Genomic DNA, 21733 nt, shown 5'->3' with positions numbered 1-21733 from the left:
ACCCTATACGTAACCTCTTTCTCACACACACACACACACACACACACACACACTGATTGTACACCGGCACCTGAGCACACATTCGCTCATCCAACAGGATTCGACTCGCACCAACGTCTGCACACTTTTTTTCCACCCTTATTATGGAGCTAATGCAAATATTGACACATTTAATGTCCCGTTAATGAGTTATGATCTTTAGTGGACAATCAAAAAATATTGCTTAAGAAAACCCGACTGCAAATAAAAATAAATAAAATAAAGCAGAATTTATTCTGTAACATTGAAACCCCTAATTTCTTCTTTTTTTTTATTATGTTTTTACAGTTTAACGTAGCAACGTTGTCATAAACATGTAGCTATGAATGCAATTATTTATATGGATTAAATTAATGGTATGGCCTCCTTCAGGATATCTACTGTATGTTTTATTAATAACACACAGAAGGAACAGTGCTCAAGGGGAATGCTAATAGGCTTACGCGCACACACACACACAATAAATGTCAGATTCATGCCACACTGTAACTAAACCTCAGCTCCTCCTCCTCTGCCTCATGTATTCACCGCTAAAGGGGGCCGAGTTCTTAGGAAAAGATATCAGACATTTTAGTATTCACTCTCTTGAATTGGAAACCCCCCCAAAAAACCCAGACTGGACAAGAGAAAAGGAGAACGAAACTGGAGGGCAGAGCATTTTATAACCCATAAATAAGTGATGTGCCTCACTTGCTCTGTATTTCTCTGTAACCATTCCTCCCTTCCTCCTCTCCTCCCTCTAAGCCCTCCAGCCCCTCCCCTTAGCTCGCTCCCTCTACCTCACCGTCTAGCTTTGGGTGGGAGGGGGATGATGAAAGGAGTATGAGTGACATATAAGTAGATGACTATGCTGTCCCAGCCCTCATTAAAACTCAGCGCTTATATCATCCTCCTCCACGTCAAGCCCCGGCAAATGATACCCCGGGAGAGGAAGAGAGAGAGAGAGAGAGGAAGAAAGAGAGAGAGAGGTGAGGGGAGGGGAGGGGAGGGAGGTGTTGCTCATCAGTTATTCCTGTTCTCTGACCTAACTTGACAATGAGCTCCAATAATGAGACAAAGAGGGATGGGACAGAGATTTTTTTTTTTTTTGCCAGAGACCAGGATGTTGACAAGGAAGTGAACTGTCCTAAATAGGCAGATAATGGGCCTTCTGTGGCCTGGTCTGTAACGAATCATTGTCCAAACCTCCTCCACCGTGTGCTGAGATTCCTCTGAATGCAGTAGAACTTGCTAACATGTGGTCATAGGGTGTCCCCCCCCCACCCCAATTTACAAGCCTTGGAGCCTATGAATAGATTGTGGATGAATTGCAGGGAGGGATGCACTGCAATAACGGCCTCTCTTTTTTTTTTTTTTTTTTTTTACAGGAAGCCACTTCATCTGAAACCCAGTCAGTTAAACTGCAAAACCTCTTAACCTAAACAAAGTACAACACCTTTGTGTCAACGTTGACACTATAACCATAGATAAAACTCCACAAGATTACATTCAAATGTGCTTAAAATACAACAAAAAGGTGAATAATTAATATGCTTGTTTATTCAACATTTTCCACTGATTTTGGTTTATTCATAATCTTGTATAAAAATTCATGAAAAACCTGACAAGCATTTGGAGTCCAGTGTTTTTCTAAAGCCACATGGACTTTGGAGTGCATGGAGAGGCTCCCTGCATACTTTCAGCCGCAAACAGGAAATAATCAAGAGCTAGGAACTTGCAAGTATAATAAGAGCATGTTAACAGTCTTTTTAGGCACTAAAGTCTCTGGAGTCCGTCAGGACCCGTGAAGAAGGATATGTCTCTTCTGCTCACTGCCTGAATGGATTTAGGACTACATTATTCACATTAGCACTTCCAGTTGAATTGAAACAGAAAATAAATTAAACACAAACTTGCATTTTGCAAATAAGAGCATTACTACGCCCACTGTGATTCAAGAAGGAAACAGGGCTACCAACAATAACAGGGCAAGGTTTCTCTAAATGGGGTCAAAAATAATATTATCATGATGGCGTGTTGGAGACAAACTGATAACATCTCTCTTAACCAAATAGGAAAGTAACAAAAAAAAAAAAAAAAAGCAAACATGGATATCCGGATGCTAATTCTGATTTCACAGAAACGGAAAAATAAATGCTGATTCTGGTTTTATTACTTGGTCCCATAATGCTTGGTTGAAGACTGACTGTACAGCCCGTAGAAGTCAGGGTGCCTGGCTGTCTGTGAGGCTTCCATCATTCCCCTCATGGGAAAATGCTGCAGTGGCTGGCTTGTAGGTAGCTGGGCGTGTGGGGGAAACTCCTGAGAGGTCATGGAGGGGAAGGAGTCCGATGCCGGGTACGGAGGCCGGGCACGAGCAGCGGGGGCCCTGGAGCAGCAGCAGTTATTCAGAGTGCACATCAGTACTTTCCTCCCTTCGTACATGGCTTGTTGCGAGGCACCTCCACTGGGGAAATGGGAGGGGGGGAATATGGTCCCTGAGTGGTGGCTAGAGCTGGACCCTAGACCCACCATGTGATGGGCTGCAGTGTCAAGGAGTCGGCTGTGGCCGGGGCCAGCGTGAGGATTCTGGGAGAGGCCTTCGGAGGAATAAATGGATGGAGCGTGATGGCTCTGATCGGCTAGGAAGGGTTTTTTGCTGCTGTACAGCAATGGTGGAGGATCCTGGGAGGTGGAGTTTGTTGTGTTACTCTCCAGGAATGCCATGCCATATTTCCTCTTTTGTAGCCCTGAACCAGTCCCCATGTGGGAGCCAGCAGAGCTGCTGTGAGACTGGACAAGCTCAAGGATGGGCATCTCATTGAACGGTTCTGAGAAAGAGATAATAGTTAATTATGTCCACACATAATACACTTTTCCCTCATCTTTTTTTTTTTCACACATTTATTTCTTACCTTCCAGCATTTTTCGCATGTTCTTTTCTCTAGTTGAAAGTTCAGATAGCAAATGATGAGAGTTGAGCTGGCCCACTCTGAGTGGAGGCATAGCACTACTCAGGTGTGAGTTTGACCTATGGAAAAAAAAAAGACGCACATGAAATACTGTGGATCAGACTTAATAAGCCATAACCATCTTCAGATTTGCATCTAAAGTCCTCCTTATTTGGGGTACGAAAAATAAATTGTGGTCGTAATAGCAGAATGAGGGTCAATGCACCAAAAGTGTGCATGAAGAGAAGACATGCTACTATGTAATAATACCATATCAACACATTACAAGTTGCAGCTTTTATAAATAACATCGTCTCCACTTCCATGTACCTTCTCAGCCCGTTGTCTCACATAAGATACATGATAAATACAATCACGTCCCGGTTAAGTGAAATACAGTAGAAGTAGACATGCTTACCTGTCCATTAGCAGCTGGTAAGGTTTTGTGTTCTGAAAAAGACAATGAGATGCATTCAGACCCACCGTCTGCCTTTAAACATCTCACTAGCAGCCACAAGCCGAGCAATACATAGACATGGCCCTGCTGTGGTCAGTCTGTGCACATGCATGTGTGTTACAAAGCTTTCTTGAAAACCCATCATTTGATACTGCCGTGAAACATTTTCAGTAGACGTGCATGATGTGTGCTTTTGTGTCTATGCAGACATGAACGCACTCGTACCTTCATGAAGTTAATGCCGTCTGCTCTTTTGAAGACCGTCTGTACTGAGCCCAGGAGTTTCTCTGCCTCCTGGCGCTTCTCGTTGAGCTGCAAAACCTGCTGGGAGTTTTTCCTCACATACATGGTGTAGGTGCTCTCCAGCATCTGCATGGTTTCAGTCTGGTTGGCTTCTAGCAGCGCATGCATCCTCTGATACTGGGCTTTCACTCGCTCCTTTAGTTCAGACACTGCGTCCTGTGGAGAAAGGACACGATGATTTATAAACACTCCACCTCTGTTACATGTCAACATTAATTTACTAGCAACGGTTGTACAATATATTTGGTGGCTGGAGGGGAGGTTTCATCCAAAAAATACTGTTGTTTCATGGCATAAGTATACAACATGAATTATTATTTTAATTCATTACAAAACATAAAAAAATGCTTCAATAAACAGGAATGACTCGATGTGTTCAGTAACTGTAGGTTGAATATTTTTTTTCTGACTTCATTTATGGAATCTGTGCGTTTTGAAGAGGAGAAAAGTCATTTGCAAAATGCATTTTCCACCCTAATGCACCAGCCATTCTAAAGCCAGAGATAAATTACATTTTCTTTTCAACAGCGAACAAAAGGTACAGAATCATTTCATTACAGCGGCGTGCGGATGAAATTATAGCACAAAAAACCCGCGTGATGACAAAAGAACCAAGGACCAAGCGCTGATAATGTTCGGCATTGTGTCTCCGTAGGTGCATGCGTGTGCCGTACTTTACCTTCATCAGCGTCTTGTCCGACTCCAGCTTGGTGAGCTGCTCATCGATGTTCTGAACACGACCATCCAGTCTGCCTTGTTGCCTCATTAGCATGGCCTGTGGAGAGGTGACATACAAGCGATGGATTAGATGGGTGAACCACAACAGGATACACTGACAACAGAAATATATATGTGTGTGCACTCCTTCTCAAAACTCAGACCTCTGGTGTGACCGCAGCAAACCTGACTACTGAGTCACTAAGACTCCTCCACAATCCTGATTAGATGAAGGAAACAACAGCTGCCAGCAGCAACCACATGCATCCATCCATGAGGAAAGCACCAGCAAACGCAAACACAATTGGACAGATCCATCTCTGATTGCTGCTAGGTTCGTCGTAGAGGCCTGCTAAATCAAGTGGAGTCCATTGTTGGGACCAGCCTGCTTCCTCTGTGAGCTCAACCGGAGTGCAGAAAGAGCCATAAGACGGTGAAAGAGCCGGTAAACATAATCCTTCTCCATTTACTGCCGGAGATGGAAATCAATCTACTGTCACAGGCTGACAGCTAACTAGGAACAAGGGGTGGGCAGGTACGCTTTTTAATGAACTGTTTCTGTATGGGGAAGGCACTATGCCCAAATAAGAGAACGCCTGCTGTCATGGCAACAAAGCCTTGTGTATGTATTTATATGTGAAAGCTAATGTGTATGTGCGGGAGCGGGAGGGAGCAAAAAGTAGGGGGGGGGGGGATGTCTCACTACCCCTCTCCGCTTTCTCATTTTGCCACATGCATTGCTCCCATTGTTTGCATTGGCCTCTGTGTCAGTGACAGATTGTCATGTCTGTGTGCATAATGCTGGGGTCTGCTCTCTCCCTCCGCATGAGTGTGCACGGCAGAAAAGGGAAAAGTGCTATTTGGGCTTTTTTGCTCGCACATGCCAAGAACAGGACAGAAAGCGAGTGAGAAAAGACATACAAAAAAAAGAGAGTGAAAGCAACGGAGGGAAAGTTTGATTCAAAACAAGAGAGATAGGGAGAATGAGGACATTCCTGCGGTCTCTAGTGAGCGAGTTTCAGGGTAGCTACGTTGTGGTATCACGGCAACAGGCCTCTTCAGCTGCTTACAACACTCATGGAGTCTTATGTGCAACAACTGGCTGGCCGCTATCCTATAGCACAGAGAACACTTTGACTGACTAGTTTCTAAAACAAAAGACGAAAAGCAATGAAATACTAGCCAATGCATAACACTACACCTGCTTTACCAGGTAAACAGCAGCAATGGTTACGTGTCTTCCAGTTCACACGGTTCACAATTGAAGAAAACTTGGCGGAGACATGGACTTTGGACTGTTGACACACAATGCACTAACAAGGGGGAAGGCCACATAATAAACAAAACATTAAGTATTTTCTGGGGCCCCTAAGAGACAGCGGGACAACCTGTAAACACAACACATTACCAGCACATACAGTTGTTGGTGAATGTGTTATCAAACACTAGCCTAGCTACCCATCCAACGTTGGTTGTAGCTGTTCTTGTGAAATCATTACTGTACTGATAGCGATATACTGTTGCACGTTCTTCCGACAAATGTACTTATTGTAAGTCACGTTGGATAGAAGCGCCCGAAATACCTAATACTCATTCTCCTTATTGCACTGTTTTGGTCTCCACCAACGCCTTTCTGGCTTCTTAGCAGCTCAATGTTAGTTAGTCTCTGTCTGTGTGCGGCCAAAACAACTGGAAAACAAAATATTGTTCATGGTATCTACATTAACAATCCCACGATGCAATGTAATGCGATTGGGTCTACTGTATTGGGAGTAGGGAATAAATGAATGAGGTGTACAGCGGCGAGACAGCTGCCATTAGGTCATAAAAATCAAAAGAATTAACTGAAAGACAGTGAAGATCTCCGTAAAGCTGAGGAGAACTGTGGAGTCGGGTGACAAGTGTCTATGGGACCCCTCTTACGTTACACACAGCCATTTAATCTATTGTTCATAAAGAAATATTGGTAAGTGCAACTACAGGTGCTTAGCAGACATCATTGCATTTCCAATAATGTAGCCGTGCATGGATTGCTGCGTCCCTGTTGCAGTGTCGACAGTCAGCATTAAAGGTTGCCAATAATGCGTTTTACTTTATGGTTTGTTATGCTGAGTCCTTTCCAGTGTAAGAGCAAGAGCCCCAACGTCATAACATGATAAATTGTACTGCTTAAAAAGGTAACTGTATGTTGTTAAATGGTTTACTTTGGATGAATGTACTTGACGTATACGCCTGCATAGCATTCTTTTTCACTGGACAGAACACAAGCTCAGAAGGTGTACGGATACTTTTCCCTGTAGCCCCAACAACCTCAGCACTGCACACCTATAAACTATTCTCCTCACTTCTTCGTTTTCTTTTGGTCGTATAAACCCTGTGGAGTTTTTGAGCACTGACTTGACTGTAGAGCAATGTCACGATGAGCGGATCCTCGCATTGCTTGTATCACACCAGCATGAGGACCGTGTATTCAGAGAGCAGCACTGGCTGAGCATGTTATGTTTGATGAATGGTTGGCCATTCCACCCTTGCATATCCAGTTCTACTAAATACACGAGGACACATGTGCAAACAGTGGCAAGGTGGTGGAGTTCATCTTCGGTAAAAAATGGCATTCTCTTGCTTGTCGGGCCTTCAAGTACAAATCCTTCCATTATGCTAAGTAGCTACCGTATTTACTTTTGTGTACCTAAAGTGGTGACATGAACATCATCTTGTTGTAAAGTGTGTGTGGTCCCTAACTGCATGTCATGCTTGCATATACAGACAGGTTTTAGCTCAAATGCCCTCTTCAAAACAACCAATAATCACAGCCGACTCTACCCTGCCAGCTCACACGCTGCCTCGTTACTTGGCTGCGTTTCTTGTTTCGTCCAGTTTTTCGTGTATTGTGTGCGCAACATGTTGCAGAAAACACACTTGCATTAATAATAACCGCGTTGGCGTCGTATACGAGCTCGGTGGCATCTCATACCTTTTGTGTGACTGTTGTATTGACAAAAAAAAACGGGAAGGAACACTTAGGGTTGGGTTATTGCGGTCATAAACAGTGCATGGACTGCTTTATGTGACTTGCCTTCACATAAGCTGTGCCTGGACGCTTCTAGTCAACAACTGTAGTCTTCCTCATTTTGCCACGTTTCCTCCAATTCCCCTTTTTTTGGGGGGGTCTTGTGTGCTTGAAATAGCATAAGGGGACTGGAGGGAACTGTCTGGTTGCTGATCCCTCTGTAGCAATGTGAAAGCCTACCTTTATCAAGATTAAATCCACCAATGATCACTTTCCCCGCTGTCCTATTTAGGCATCCAGACACCCGCGGGTTGCCAGGAAGCTCATGTTTAAATGAGGAGCCGCAGGCTCAATGAACAGAGAGCCTCTTTCACAATCAACTGACAACTATTCCCCACGTCTGATGTCAATGGACTGCCCTCAGCATTCTGGGGAACTGAATCACTACAGCCCAGATACAAGAAGAAAACTGCGACAGAGCTTCCATGAAAGATGCTTTCCTGCTGAGTTTTTTTGAGAAACCCAAGGTGAGGTTGTGTGGGAGGGCTCCTCCTTCGCCTGTCCCAGGGACGACATTACTATTATATTACTCCTCCTTTCTCCTCCTCGTCTCGAAATTACCGACGAGCCTGAAAAAGGTTACGGCAAAAGTCTCCTTTGAGAGCCAAAGATATGAACATAGCTGCATTTGGGTTTTCCCCCCCTTTTTTTTGTTTATCCTTAAAGTAACAAGAGTGCTGCCAGGGGAATTTAAAAATCCTTTCACTAAAATAGACCACAGCTCTTTTAAGAAGAACAACCTCTTAGCAAGAGAAGAAGAGAAGCCACTCTGGCCTCAAATTACTTGAAGAAATGAAGAAGCATACAAGGAGGCCTAACTTTTGGCCATGGCCACATTTATCAGTATTAGAGTGCACTCTACGTGCAAAAGGCCCGAGTATGGACAATGTTAATCTGAGAAGAGCCAGGAACTCGTTTCCCATGCGAACATACAGTTGTCAAAGAAGAGAAAGATGGGTGTGTGTGTGTGCGTATGTGTGTGCTGAGAGCAGCTGTGGAAAGGGCTGAACAGACATCTTTTGTCCCAATAATAGCTCCGAACCAGAGCAACAGTTTGCACCGAAGATTTCAACCAATTTAGAACTTTGATCGACGCACTGGAAAGAAATGCGTCTGTTACTTTCCCAACTGGAATAATACGATCACATAACGTATTAGGACCGCAATACGGCAGATGTTAAAACTAATCTCATTCTCACTTCCGCCCCCCCCCCCCCCTTCGCCGAACGGGGGAAGAGTTGTGTACAAGGCCGTGTGGGTGGTTGTTTTTTTTTTTACATCTTGCCACTTACATGTGACTTGCGAAAAAAGAGAGCGGACTTAAATAACGTATAGAAGTGAAGAAAATACATAAGTGGACGCAGCCGTGGCCTTATGCGAGACACTTTCCCCTCCCGAGGTCAACCCTGCCAAGGCGGTTCATTATTCACCTGCTGTCAGGGAGATTAACACACATATTGGGGAATCCATTTTGCCCTTTCGCTCCCTCCTTTTCTACCCTTTTCTCCCTAAAAATGTCCAACTTGTGGTGCTGAATCGTTGAAATGCAAAGGTATGAACTTGCCGGCTTGTGACTATTTTCCTTCTCAAAAACGGTATGCCAATGAATTCATCAGCTTCTAAAGCCTCGATTTATTAATTTCCTCCTGGACAAAATCCTGAAACTGATCAGGGTGGCTAAAATAAACCAGCTACACGTGGATCCGCCCCCCCCCGCTGCACGGGGGTCATCACTTCCGGTGGATGCAGATTGCATCACAGCACTTACCCGAGGGCACAGGGCGGCTAATGTGAAGGCGTGGCATTGTGGAATGGGTGGTTAGATCAAGGTTAAAAGCTGTGTGGGACGTATGTGTGTGTGTGTGTGTGTGTGTGTGTGTGTGTACATAGTCCTATCATCTACCCTACGGGGGGAGGCTTTCACCTGTCCAGTCCTCTCATGTCACATAAGAATAAAAAGGAAGAGGCAAAGAGAGAAGGCCTTCATACGCTGATGTCTGCTTCCTCGAAATTCAAAAGGAGAATCCACGGGGAAGAAAGTGCGACTTATGAAATATTTTTGGGACAATTCGCCCGCCTGTCATCACGTTAAGTATCAAGCGAACGGTGTGCGTGGGAGCGATGCATGTACCTGCATTTGTATGCGTTGCGTGTCCACATCGCAGACTGTGTGTCTTTGGTTAGTGCAGTGAGAGATGCAGCAGAATGGACACAGAGCCACCTGCTCCTCCTCACAGTGGAGCAGCCTGTACTCCTCGTGACTGGGACAGGTCCAGGCGCTCAGCTCCTCGGCGTCCACTAACAGGTGTCCCGGCGCCGCGCACGGCTGCTGTAGGTGCGTCTGGATGTGGGTTTGGCAGCAGGGCTCCTTGCAGCGCAGGCAGACCTTCCGCACGGGCAGCGGGGGTCCCCGTCTGCAGAGGACACAGTGCAGCACGGCGGGGACCTTCTCAGTGTTCAGGGCGTTGAAGCGCTTCACGATGTTGGCGAGCTTGAAGTTCTTCTCCAGCGTGGGCTTCTGCTCGTAGTCGTGGTTGCATTCGGGACAGCGGACGGCGGCGCTCTCTTTGGCCCAGGCCTCGGAGATGCAGCCCTTGCAGAAGTTGTGCTTGCAAGGCAGCTGGATGGGTTCGTCGAAAACATTCAGGCAAATGGGACACAGGAGCTCCTCTTCGAAGCAGTTTTTCCAGCTTTCATCCATGACTTCAGCTGTATCCAAACTGATGTTGCGTGACTAGAAAAAAAAAGAAAAGCTGAGAATTAATTTCTAAATTTAGATTACTGCTTCCTTTTTGTAAATATACAAAGACAGGGCCTTCTAAAGTCTTATTCCTACTTAGACTTAGATGTGGGCCGAGCCAGCCCACAGGTACAGAGGATTATTGTTGGTGTAAATGCGTATTTAGAGTAAATCATAACAGTAGCCTACGACAGAAGCGTTAGCCGGCCTGATTAAAAAAGAAGACAGGTCAGATTAAGTCCAACGAAGTGCGACCACAGTGAAACTTCGACAACACATCCCTACGAATAAACTGCTGTCGCAATAAAAACAATTCACGTGACGTACAATATTTGGATTGGAGTATTTTCGTTGGGGGGGGGGGGGGGGGGAGAATTCACGACATGACGGTACAAGCTGTGGCGTTTGAAAGCAAGTGACAACTTGCTACGGGGAAACGGGACCGATACGATGTCACCCGGCTACACTGACATTTTTATTTTTTTTTAAACGAGGAGATACTGTTTCCTTCTGTCGATAAAACGTTATAGCGGCGTAACGAAACCAGCTCGGAAGTGTTTTTAAGAGAAGAAAAAAGCAGCGTTACCAACTACTCATTTCCCCATGTCGTCGGCGGACTCCGGTGCACCTTTAACGCAGAGCTTTTCGCATCCAGCCTCCGCGACGAGATCCGGCTCCTCCGTGTGGATTACCGCCGTCTCCACCGACGTACCGGGGGTTTTAAGAAGACGATATCCTCCCGGTTTCGCTTTTCCCCGTCAACTCCGTTTGACTAATATTCATAAGTAAGTGCGGGCAGACTGTGACTCGTCGGTAGGGAGCTCAGCTCAGTGCTTCCACACCGACTGCCCCCCTCCGATAACGTGACCCGTCAGAGTTGATACATAGACGGGGGGAGGAGCCGAGAGGGAGGGAGGGAGGGAGGGAGGAAAGGCGAGGGAACGGCCACAGCAGACTCTACCGGGGAGGTTGGAAACGACCAGGAGACATTTGTGTGACCCATCATTCTTTGCACCACGGGTTCATAACGCAGTGCTGGCCGGGTCAGAGGCCCCCAGGGGCCCATAAGAGGGTTAGTGCATGGGGGAAAACACGGAAGTTGAAATACTGTGAACACCTTGCTTTTTTTTTGAGTAGACAGTGTTATCAACGGCTAGTATAGTTTTGTTAATGGTTAAATATTGCTTTACAGATCAGTTATTAATCACTGTTGCCGAGTTCTACATTCATAACCAAACACCAGCCAAAATGGGGTTATTTTTTTTACAACCTGGCAACCAAAATTTGCATTTATTAATTAGATATTTAAAACATTACAACTACATTTTTATTAAACATTAAGTATGCCAGTAAACTCTAGACCTTTCATAACATTTAATGCTGTTTAATATTCTCATATATCTGATAAGAAATCTCATATTTTCATTGATTTTTTCATTAATAAAAAAAAAGAAGGTATAATCCAGTGCATACTGTATTATACAGTGACATCACGTGGTAGCATTTGTGTGGTTGTTGTATAACACATGGATAAAAGCATTACTTTAAATGAAAAAAAGCTCCTATATAATTCCACATTAGTGTTTCCAGCTTTATTTGTGTAAATACCTACACACTTTAATGCACTTGGGATTACAATCAGGCAGTACAGTCATAAGATAGCAATTACAAAAAAATACCGCATCAACAATGTCTAAACTTTACATTTGTCACTCTGAATAGAAAAAGACAAACAAAAATAAGATGCCATCACATGTGGTATAAGAGTACATATTTGTAGTAAAAGTAGTCCTCTCTGTTTTTGTGTTAAGATGGAATGCAATGACTGTGTCGCTGCAGGCTTGATTCAAAGACACTCCTTCTTAACAGTCTGGAGCTGCAGGCAGCATCGAGAGTCCACAGAGAATATGTGGTCCTTTTCAACACAAGGCACTGAGGAATTTTACTCCAACCCATTTTCAAGCAGGTGCTACTGATCAAACAACACAAAAACGCAACTCACGTATGTGGCCACTGGAGACAACACTCGAGAAAAGGACACTAACCGTGGATTCCCAGTCTTTAAACATTTACAACGGACCGTATGCATTTCATTTCATCATTTTGGAACGCACATTATCGTGATTGGAAAACATCTCATTGGCACAGGTGAGAAGGGTTGGTTACACCTGCAGAATTTGCCAGATAAGAAAACAGGTCAGATGCTTTTTTTATCATCCAAGACAAACAGGCAGTGAGTTTTATCTAATTATAGTTCAGCCTGACATGTCACTCCTAGAAGCATAACACATTTGACACACAGACAGTATTGACAGCGGACTGCCAACGGTAAAACTTTGGTATGACCACAAACAGACAAGAGAAAAATGTCCAGCATTTGTAAATACTATACACATGAGCTCCGTAGAAAGAAACACAGATAGAAATGTTCAACATGTGACTTTTCCGTCCTCTCGAAAGGCCAGTGGAATAAATAGAACTGTTTTTCAGCACAGCACCACAGTTATCGCCTGAGACACTTTGTCTGGTGATCACAGGATGCTGTATCAGATGTATTAGTGACGTATATCTGGGAACTCAGACCTTGGCGGGCCTTACTGCAGGAATGACAACATCCTGATTTGCCATGCAGCTAGTGTGTCACCTATGATGATCGTTCTTACAGGTCATCCGTCTGGACAGGCTGGCTTGGCATTCTCAAAAGCATTTCGAGCCTAAAACAAATGTTGTAAACAGTGGGGCTAGTCTGAGAATGCAGTAACAGTCAAAAGTGTTTAGATCATCCCTCAGATCATTTTTCAGGAGTGAACCCGGCTCTGGCGGTCCACTGTGTGCCCCGACAGCTCAGGGTCGCTGCATGTTCTGGGAGGTCTCCTGTTCATGAGGGTCCACTCTAGAAGTGTGTGTCTGCAGGGCTTTTTGGGAGGTTGCTCGTGATTAAGTGTCTCTGACTCATTGCAGTGGATTATCAAACACGGAGTCTGGTAGGACAGAGATCTTCAGCTTCTTTTCTGGCCAACTGTACTCCTTTGGTAACTTTGTCTACACAACGAGAAAGGATATACAAGGTAAAAACAGGCAGGTGAACAGGACCAAACTTAAAAATACAGCGGGGTATTACTTACCTCCTCTCGAGTGTTCAGTTCCTGTAAATCCCCAAGCATCTGCTCCACAAACTCCTCAGTCAACAATATCTATACAGGGAGAGTAGAAGGTCAAATAAATGTACTAAATATGAAATCGCTACATGGAAACCTTCAGTTTATGTGCAAGTCTGTGTGCGTAAGTCTGTGTGCGTATACCTGAAGCCAGGGGCCATGGGCTGCATATGGATGCTCCTCAGTAGCAAAAGCTCCTTCAACTCCCGTTGATACAAATGTAATAGCCGTGTCTCCATTGATACTTTTATAAGTGAAGTGTCTCCCATGGAGCAACCGGCCGCTGTAAAACATTAAATACAGTACAGTATGAGTGTGTATTTTCATTCATTTTAGGCACAACAGAATACTTCTTTTTCCATGTGAAAATTCCAAACAACTTTGAAAAGGATGAAGTTATTATGAAACTTTGTTTTTGTGACAACTTGGGTGTGGCTGGGTCTGTTACATAACCCAAAATGCTCACCTATTTTCACAAGCTTTTGGATATTAAAAGTCACATATTTTTTGTCAGCACTTTCTGATCTAATCAATTACGCCCCAATGTCGCGGTCATATAATTGGGCCCTTTAATGTGTTCTCATTCTGAACCCTCGGCACATCTCGCTCTCCTACAAAGGAATCTCTGTCAACTAACTTGGTTTGTCTTGTTCTTTCCTCAGACAGAGATTACATAAAGCAGGTTTGTCTCCTTTCTGTGCAGGAGCTTCTCCAGAGAAACATAAAAAAAATAACCTATTGTTCCTATTGAACAGTAATTGCTTTAGTGGTATTTAGTCTGTGAACAAAACACATTCCAAAAAAATGTCACGTTCTTAATAAAGGTGAAAGCTAAGCTCAGATAGTCATCAGCCACGTATGCAATGTAATAACTTTGTGTCTGAATGCTTGTTTTTGTGTTATAATAGTGATTTTTTTGTCGTTACTTTTAAGATTTTCATTGCTTGTGAAACTCAAATGAAAGATGCACTGATCACGTGTTAGATTATGCACAATAATAGGGGAACTTTATTATAGAATATAACCGGGCTCCATGGTAACTGACAGCTTGATGGAGCAGCATGGGCAGGTATAAGCGAAGGGTCAATTATGGTGTCAATGTACGGTAATAACCTTGGTGACTTTTCTAGTTAGTCAAGGCTCAGGAAAGAGAAGTAAAAACAGGAGAACCTATTTCCAGAAAAGTCCTTACCCTTTCTATAAGTTACAAGTGGCCAACAATAAATGCAAGGTTGTCTTTTTATTTGGGCCACAGGTTACATTTATGTTCACCTTTAAAGTTGCAAAAGTAAAAAGTAGGAGGAGGAAAATCAAGTTTGAGGCTGACTTGTAGAACGCCCATTTTATCATCTGAGAAACCGGTGGCATATATGATTTATCTCTGGATTTATTAAGACATTCTGCCACACCCGTCCAACAAGAATGCTAACTGAACTATTTTTTTAATCCCTCTGTCTTGAGGGCATTCCAAAAGGGTAAATATCATGTGTGGGAGTAAAAGAGAGGTGAACTACCGCAGGCAGAGGGGCAGCAGCGTGCCTGACTCTTGGTTGAATTTCAGATGGACGCTCTCCAACTGTCGTGTCCGGACCAACTCATGAGGAACAATGGCTGCTGAACTCTCACTCTCCAAACTGTCCTTCCGGCTCCTGAGAAACAGATATAGAGAGAAGAAAGAGTGAAATATGAGTGAGGTAGTCTGACATGGTACAATCAGTCATGGAAGAATGACTGCTATGAAGGAAATGGCAGCTCCTTGGCTTTTGTCTGCAAATGGAAATGTACAGTCGCAGATTTCACAACTCCTTCCATGTAGCGGTTACCTGATTCTGTGGAAGATGCAAAACCTTCCACAAAAAAATAGCTCCAGACTAGTGACAAACCACCACGTTATGCTGGTAGCTAAGAAACAATGTTGATAACAGTTCAGATGTCAGTGAGTCATTGCACATGGTGGAGGGAGTTATCCTGGTACAACCCTTGTGCTGAGCGCCGTTTGTGTGTGTGTTTGTGTGTGTGTGTGTGGGTGTGGGAGGAACACTCACTGAGGTCTCTCATGGCTCTGTCTCTGGCTGCTGATGGGTGGTAATGCTGCCTTGCTGTTAAACTCCAGTCCTTTTCTCAGCGTCTCCCTGATCTGTTCTGTGTCTGTCAACACACAAGACAAAGATCAGCATGGAATTATTCCATCATGCTCTGCTGACAGCATGAAACCAGAACTCCCTATTCACAGATTGGTTGAGCTCTCTTGGATCTGCCCGGTCTTAATTAGATGATCTACCAATTTCACTCCTTTGGGACTTTGGCATACCTTTGTCTGAGAGCCTCCGTGGCTGTGATCCTATGCAGATGGACCGGCTATCCTCCTCGTCCTCTGGCGGTCGACTAAGATCGTCCCACACACACTTGGCGCTGACCCCACTGAGGTTAGAGCCCTCCGTCTCGATACCCTGGTCCACTCTCTCCTGCTTAGATGAGCAAGACATATACGCAATCATCAACACTAGCTCACATAAACCTCACACAAGGTGAACATTTTCAGAAATGAGAAGACGTGTCATAAAGATTTATCGACCATCAGGGGGCACTAAATAGTGTCAGAGAGCAAAATAATGTAGGAGTTGTTGTAAAATAACCCTATATCATCTAAAAAGGGTTAAATTTAAAATGTTTTTAGATGCGAGGGTCACTTTGCCTCTGATATCGAGGACATATCCATAACCTGTTCAAAGAGAGTCCATGTTAGCACAGCACATTATAAATTATTATCTAAATATATGGACTATCAGTTTCCTTTAGGTCACTTTCAACTGTATTTCTTTAGCTTGACTTTTTCCTCAAATTCTCTTTACTGATCTATCCAATCACATTCCTTCATAATAAATCACTTGCATAATATAATAATGGATTGCAATGACGTTATTCAATTAGCATGTAGCATAGCTGCTGGCAAAAGACACACTATTACAATACAGTTCACTCCCCAGAGTGTGCAGAATTTGATAAAGCCTTACTTGTAGGTGTGGATCAATGTCAAAAATGGTCTCCCCTCTCCTCATGTCTGTGATTAGCCAAGGACCACCAGCTCTGCACACAGGACAATCATCAACATTAGTCTCAGACAGGATTAACCATTAACATTAATCAAACTTAACACAGAGTTAATAAATGAACAAGTAACTACATGCTTCACTTGCTGTTCGCAATGTATTTCTCAGACTGGACTCCATACATTTTACTTCACTGGAGTGTCATTGATGTAACATATCTTTAGTTCGGTTAATTAGAATAGATAAGAACATAGCTGGTATCTGATATGCTAATACCATAAAACAAAGGCATATCTGGTCTGCATTATGTCATGTATGGTAATGGTAAAAAAAAAAACCTAATTCACACACAAATGTACAAAAAAGGACAGATAAGAACATAATTAATTTGTCAAATCAAGTTACATTTACTTCAAATCTGAACACTAAGAATTGCTTTGACTGACATAACAATCCTAAACTATGAAAATGAATCTAGCTTGGTCTGACTAGTGAACAATCACTTATGAAACAAAGTTGAGCAGAAAAATGAAACCTAAGAATTAACATAGCCCACTCGGTGAAGTGGTGCACAGTTGTACTCACACTCTGACTCCACGCATCAGCTCCAGGATGCCTTGGCCGTTCCACTGTTGGGCCGCCTGCAGCTCCTCTGTACATACACCCACAATCTATAGGAAACAGTGAGACAGATAAACGGGTGTGGTCTACAGAACTTCTTACAAATGTTGCTGCCTTTATTTTCACAAATTCTCCATAAGTTTAATACTTAGCAAAAAATATTTTACTTGAATGATACAAAAGGTTTTAATTTAATGTGTTAACTTATTTATTATTTATTATTTTAGTTTGGTATTTTGGCCAAATGTACTGAGTTTTATGATAACTAACTGTGAACGTGAACTGTATAATCATCACTGATATCAAATTACAGTCCATGCGGGTTCATGCATGTCCAAATACCCGTTGTCTGCTTTAATTTAGGAGACAAAAAGATCCCAAAGTGGATGTGGCGTTACATGAAATTATGTAAATATCACATATTTTAACTCACCTGAAGAAAGCTCACTGTGCCAAATGGCGTGAGAACTGGTTGCATCTGTGGGTCCTCTGTGAGCAGCATATGCTGGATACGAGATTCACTGTTGTCGAGTGGACTGTGCCATGAAACATGGTCGCCACTACAAAATGTGTTTTCTGTAGAAGGGACAACAAAAGGAGACAATTATTTTTAAAAGCAAAATATACCGTTTTAACTGATCTAGAATACACAGTCATGAGTCTTAGACTGCAGAGTACATTTGAGCCTGTACATTCAGCCACCAGTGGAAAACAGTCCTACTTTCCTACTTTTCATTATGTGATTGGACAGAACTGCTGAATTAAAGTTGCAGTTACAGAAAAAGACGGGCCGCTGATCAGCGAGAGAGGGAGTAAGTGAGAGGGGAGAGAAATGGAGAACATGTTTGCGGCATGAAAAAGCATTAAAAAACTACATTTCCATCTGAGGAATCCGTCTGCTTGGGAGGTAACATGCACACTGTCCAGATTTGCTGCAGGAGAAAAGCAAGGGGGAAGATGGCCAGGAATCAGCATTCATTTAGCTCAGGAGCCCAGCCCACCCACGCGCAAATTGACCCCAGCTGGATAGCAGAGAAGGGCTGGGTGGCGAGGAGAGGGGGGCCTGGAGAGAATAGCCTTCTTCTCTTTCACAGCTTTTAAATGACCCCTCCCCTCTCAACCACACTTTCTTGTGCACATTATAATACACGACTGACGGATTTAAAGAACTTAGCAGCACAGTATTATACCCATTACTCAGAGCATATATATTCACACACACCACAACAACCGTCTTGTTTGCCATTTGTGAAAACAATCCTATTAAAATGCTGAAGGGAAAGAAAGGGGAAATTAGACTTCCTGTCAATACCCAGAGCTCCAACAAACACAAATAATGTTTACTAAACCTAAGACTGCTGCATTCAGCACACTCCTCTATTCCTGCATATTTGAAAGCATCACAGGAATTACAAGCAACCTTTACAAAGAACACATTCTTCGCATTCACAAAGACGTGACGAGGAGGAGTGCCAACTGCAGCCAAAAAGAGTTGTTTCGTCAAAAAAAAAACATGCAGATAACTCATTTACTAGACTATCAATTTAATTAAGTGTAACTGCATGAAAAACACAAACAACTACTCTTTGTCACACATTTTCTAGGTGAAGGATGAAGAATGTAGGGATGGAACTCTCAATCTGTCGTTCACTTATGGATTCATCGATCAATCAGTTCCTCCTTAAAACCTCCTTGACCCAAACTCCAAATCAATTTGCTTACAATGACTAAGTACTCAAGGTTTTAACTAAAATAAGAAAAGAATACATTCTTTTTTTTTTTACAAAGCCAGCAATCATAATAATACTTAATATTTGATGATTTGCTGATAATACAATAAATACACTCTCAATAGTGCCTTTATCATTGGTATACTTAGCCCATATCATTACTGCTGCAAAATTATCCACAATAAATTTGTTCAAACAATTGATAATTTGAGAATGAGATTAAATGGCCACGGAGGGGCTTAATGTGTAGCTTAATCCGTGCAAAGATACAAAGGGTTTAGCTTCATTTGCTGTGCTCTTACCTGACTGGAAGACATAGCGAGCCAAGCCTTGCATGAGTTCAGCTGGCCAGGTTGGTGGCGCCGTCTCTCCAGTCTCTCTTTTGAGTCTAAAAGTGAGCTCAAAACCAAAGCCACTGGGCCCATCTGCCCCTGTGAATCTAACACACACACACACACATACACACTAAGAAACTGGGTAAGCAAAACATAAGGAGCTATTATTATTTCTTATGCATGAGGGTTGTGAAAATCGCAATGTGTATGAAGATGGTCTACTGTTTAATGGCTCCTCACATAAACACACATAATTCTTAGAAAGGCTTGATGTGATGTACTGATTTACGTTTAAAAATGAATTGGATAAAAGTTTAAAATGAATTAGATAAAAAGAGAAACAGATCAAAACAGCTCTTCATCCATCCCATCAAACGTGTTGAAGTTACCCCCCAACTCCCCTGTGCAACAGGAAGTCAAGTATTTACATTAGCTCAGCGTACTTACTCGTGAACCCTATTATCCCCATACAGGTCACTCAGTCCAAAGCTGACATAGTGCCAATGCTCCTGGATGTCCTGAGCTGGACAGCCCGTACTTCTATACATACTGATGTAGTCTAACGGGTCAGGGCCCCCTAACCTGTAAAAAGCATAAAATGAAAACCATCGGCCATGTCAACATCTTGTTATTGTTGTCAGTGTTTACACTTAAGAACGCCTGTGTACATGCAGTTAGCTTAGCTGGGAGTATAACTTGTATAGAAGCAATGGGCTACATTTAAATGACATTTTAAGATAGTATAGTCGGGTTGTGGATCACCAAACTGCCCAAAACAAAGTAGCAGTTGCTCGAAGTGTAGCCCCTGCTACGCTAAGCTGAAAAGTTAGCTTAGCAGCTAAGGTAACTATTGGCAAAGCGTATAGCCTTCACTAACTAGACATTTTCCAAAACTGCAGATATGTCAGACCAGCAACAACAAAACGGGCTACCTACCAATATTTTACAATGGCTGTAACTTGAAGCGGGTTGGCCTGCTCGGGGTAAAGTCGCCGGCATTCCCCGTAGATAGCCTGCAGTCCAGGGGGAAACAGCGGCACCAGTCCGTGGGTTTGAGCACCACTGGTAGGCCGTACCTCATCCATAGCTAGGCCTCGAACAAATCGGTTTATTCTGTAAAAACAACAACGTATATGCAGTTACCTTCTGCTATCAACCCCACGTTCAACGGAAACGAGACAACCGTAAATAAAAAAAGGCTTTACACTACAAATGGTGACCGACGCAATACGGGTTAAACCCCGAAGCGATGAGCTACACTAGCAGGGAGAACAGCCTGTTGCTCTGCTCATCCTCCACACACAAACTACCTTACCATTGGTTGGATGGGGCTCGTGACGTAACTGACTGATGGCTCATACTGGCCAATGAAGAATCGGATTTTAGGTGCGTATGGCTTTCTTGGTGATTGTGATTGGCTGTTTTCGCTGGCAATCAAACAGAAGGCAGACGTGGGTTTTTGGTCGGGCTTCAAAGTTTTATAGGCTTTATGGTTTATAGCTTTAAGAAAAACTCAACTATCATGTGTTTGAATAATTATTGATATTCTTTATATAACCAAAATAAGGAAAAATATACAAACCAACTTTATGGAATTTGATAAACACAACTATTACTATGGACCTTATGTTGTAATGTTGTTCAATCCGTGGGAGGTAAATACAGTTTGTCATGGGGTGTACACTGCATGACATATCCTAAAATAACATTGAGACACCTAAAAAAACTTCTTTAAAACCAGTGGGTGTACTGGTGTTCTATATCTATCCATGATTGAAGCTTCCTTTCTTAAAAGTTCACATGACAACATGCTGTTTTGAATAGTATTAATTTTGTAATAGTATATTTCAGTGGTTGCAACAAGCAGTTTTGTACAACTCCTGTCATGTTGTAATTGAAAAGGATGTTGGCTGTTGTAAACTATCTAATCATATGCCGTCACCATGGTTGCAGATTTTTATGGAACTAGAGCTGAGATTAGATCTGAACCCTTGTATTTCTGAAAATCATTGTCCTTAAATGCTCTCACTCTTTGACCTGCATTACTTAAATGTTGCAATATAAAATGGTTATGTGAGTCAATAAATTACAGAGGAAAACCATTATATTTGATTTGGTTTATTCACAATAAGTAAAATGCTCGATAATCTTTGGTCAGTCATTTACAAATGTCTTTATTTTCACAGCAAAAATAGATGCAGTTTGAAATGAACTCCTCATTCATCATTTGAAGAAAGGAAACACTATACACAAACAAAAGTTGAATGACATGCTGGAATGAATGTAAACCACACAAGTATTAAAGCTTTTAGCCGGTCATGATTTCCATTTTGTGGTGCTGTGCAGTAAGGTTGAAAAACTAGTGCCATTCCAAAAGAACTGAGCCCATAGATGACACCTGAAGATGCCACCATCTATGGAATTCAGTTCTCATGGTACAGCACTTATGAAAAGTTGGTCCTCAGGAGCCTCAAATGATCCTTGAACGGCGTAATCAATCGACACGACTCACGTTTTATTATCGACTCAGTTCACTGCCCATATCTTAAAGAAACAAAACCCCAAATAAACGTAGAATCAAAA

The 21733-nt window shown here is 42.9% G+C and overlaps 2 protein-coding genes across 4 annotated transcripts; both read right to left on the bottom strand.

Annotated features, from left to right (window-relative positions):
- Nucleotides 1-1558: 1558 nt before the first annotated feature.
- trim8a (tripartite motif containing 8a) lies at nucleotides 1559-11120 on the bottom strand. Its single transcript, XM_084021901.1, has 7 exons — nucleotides 10843-11120; nucleotides 9648-10250; nucleotides 4409-4504; nucleotides 3652-3885; nucleotides 3388-3419; nucleotides 2934-3049; nucleotides 1559-2849 (listed from the first exon to the last, which is right to left on the bottom strand). The coding sequence occupies exons 2-7, from the start codon at nucleotides 10215-10217 to the stop codon at nucleotides 2191-2193; spliced, it is 1707 nt and encodes a 568-aa protein (XP_083878027.1). The 5' UTR covers nucleotides 10218-10250; nucleotides 10843-11120; the 3' UTR covers nucleotides 1559-2190.
- Nucleotides 11121-11840: 720 nt separating this feature from the next.
- On the bottom strand, nucleotides 11841-20429 carry sufu (suppressor of fused homolog). 3 transcript variants are annotated; one of them, XM_084021097.1, is made up of 13 exons: nucleotides 20356-20429; nucleotides 20087-20263; nucleotides 19598-19732; nucleotides 19118-19254; nucleotides 17519-17661; nucleotides 17050-17135; nucleotides 16429-16501; nucleotides 15726-15882; nucleotides 15460-15562; nucleotides 14929-15063; nucleotides 13559-13697; nucleotides 13382-13450; nucleotides 11841-13298 (listed from the first exon to the last, which is right to left on the bottom strand). In XM_084021097.1, the coding sequence occupies exons 2-13, from the start codon at nucleotides 20233-20235 to the stop codon at nucleotides 13209-13211; spliced, it is 1416 nt and encodes a 471-aa protein (XP_083877223.1). In that variant the 5' UTR covers nucleotides 20236-20263; nucleotides 20356-20429; the 3' UTR covers nucleotides 11841-13208. The 3 variants fall into 3 exon arrangements, with proteins under 3 accessions (XP_083877223.1, XP_083877224.1, XP_083877222.1); XM_084021098.1 differs by lacking the exon at nucleotides 20356-20429 and having other exon boundaries at nucleotides 15726-15879; nucleotides 20087-20334; XM_084021096.1 differs by lacking the exon at nucleotides 20356-20429 and having other exon boundaries at nucleotides 20087-20333.
- Between the last annotated feature and the right edge of the window lie 1304 nt (nucleotides 20430-21733).

This window comes from Eutrigla gurnardus (assembly GCF_963514095.1).
Source record: "Eutrigla gurnardus genome assembly, chromosome: 11".
Classification (NCBI taxonomy): domain Eukaryota; kingdom Metazoa; phylum Chordata; class Actinopteri; order Perciformes; family Triglidae; genus Eutrigla; species Eutrigla gurnardus.
This window is presented reverse-complemented; position numbering and strand designations above follow the sequence as displayed.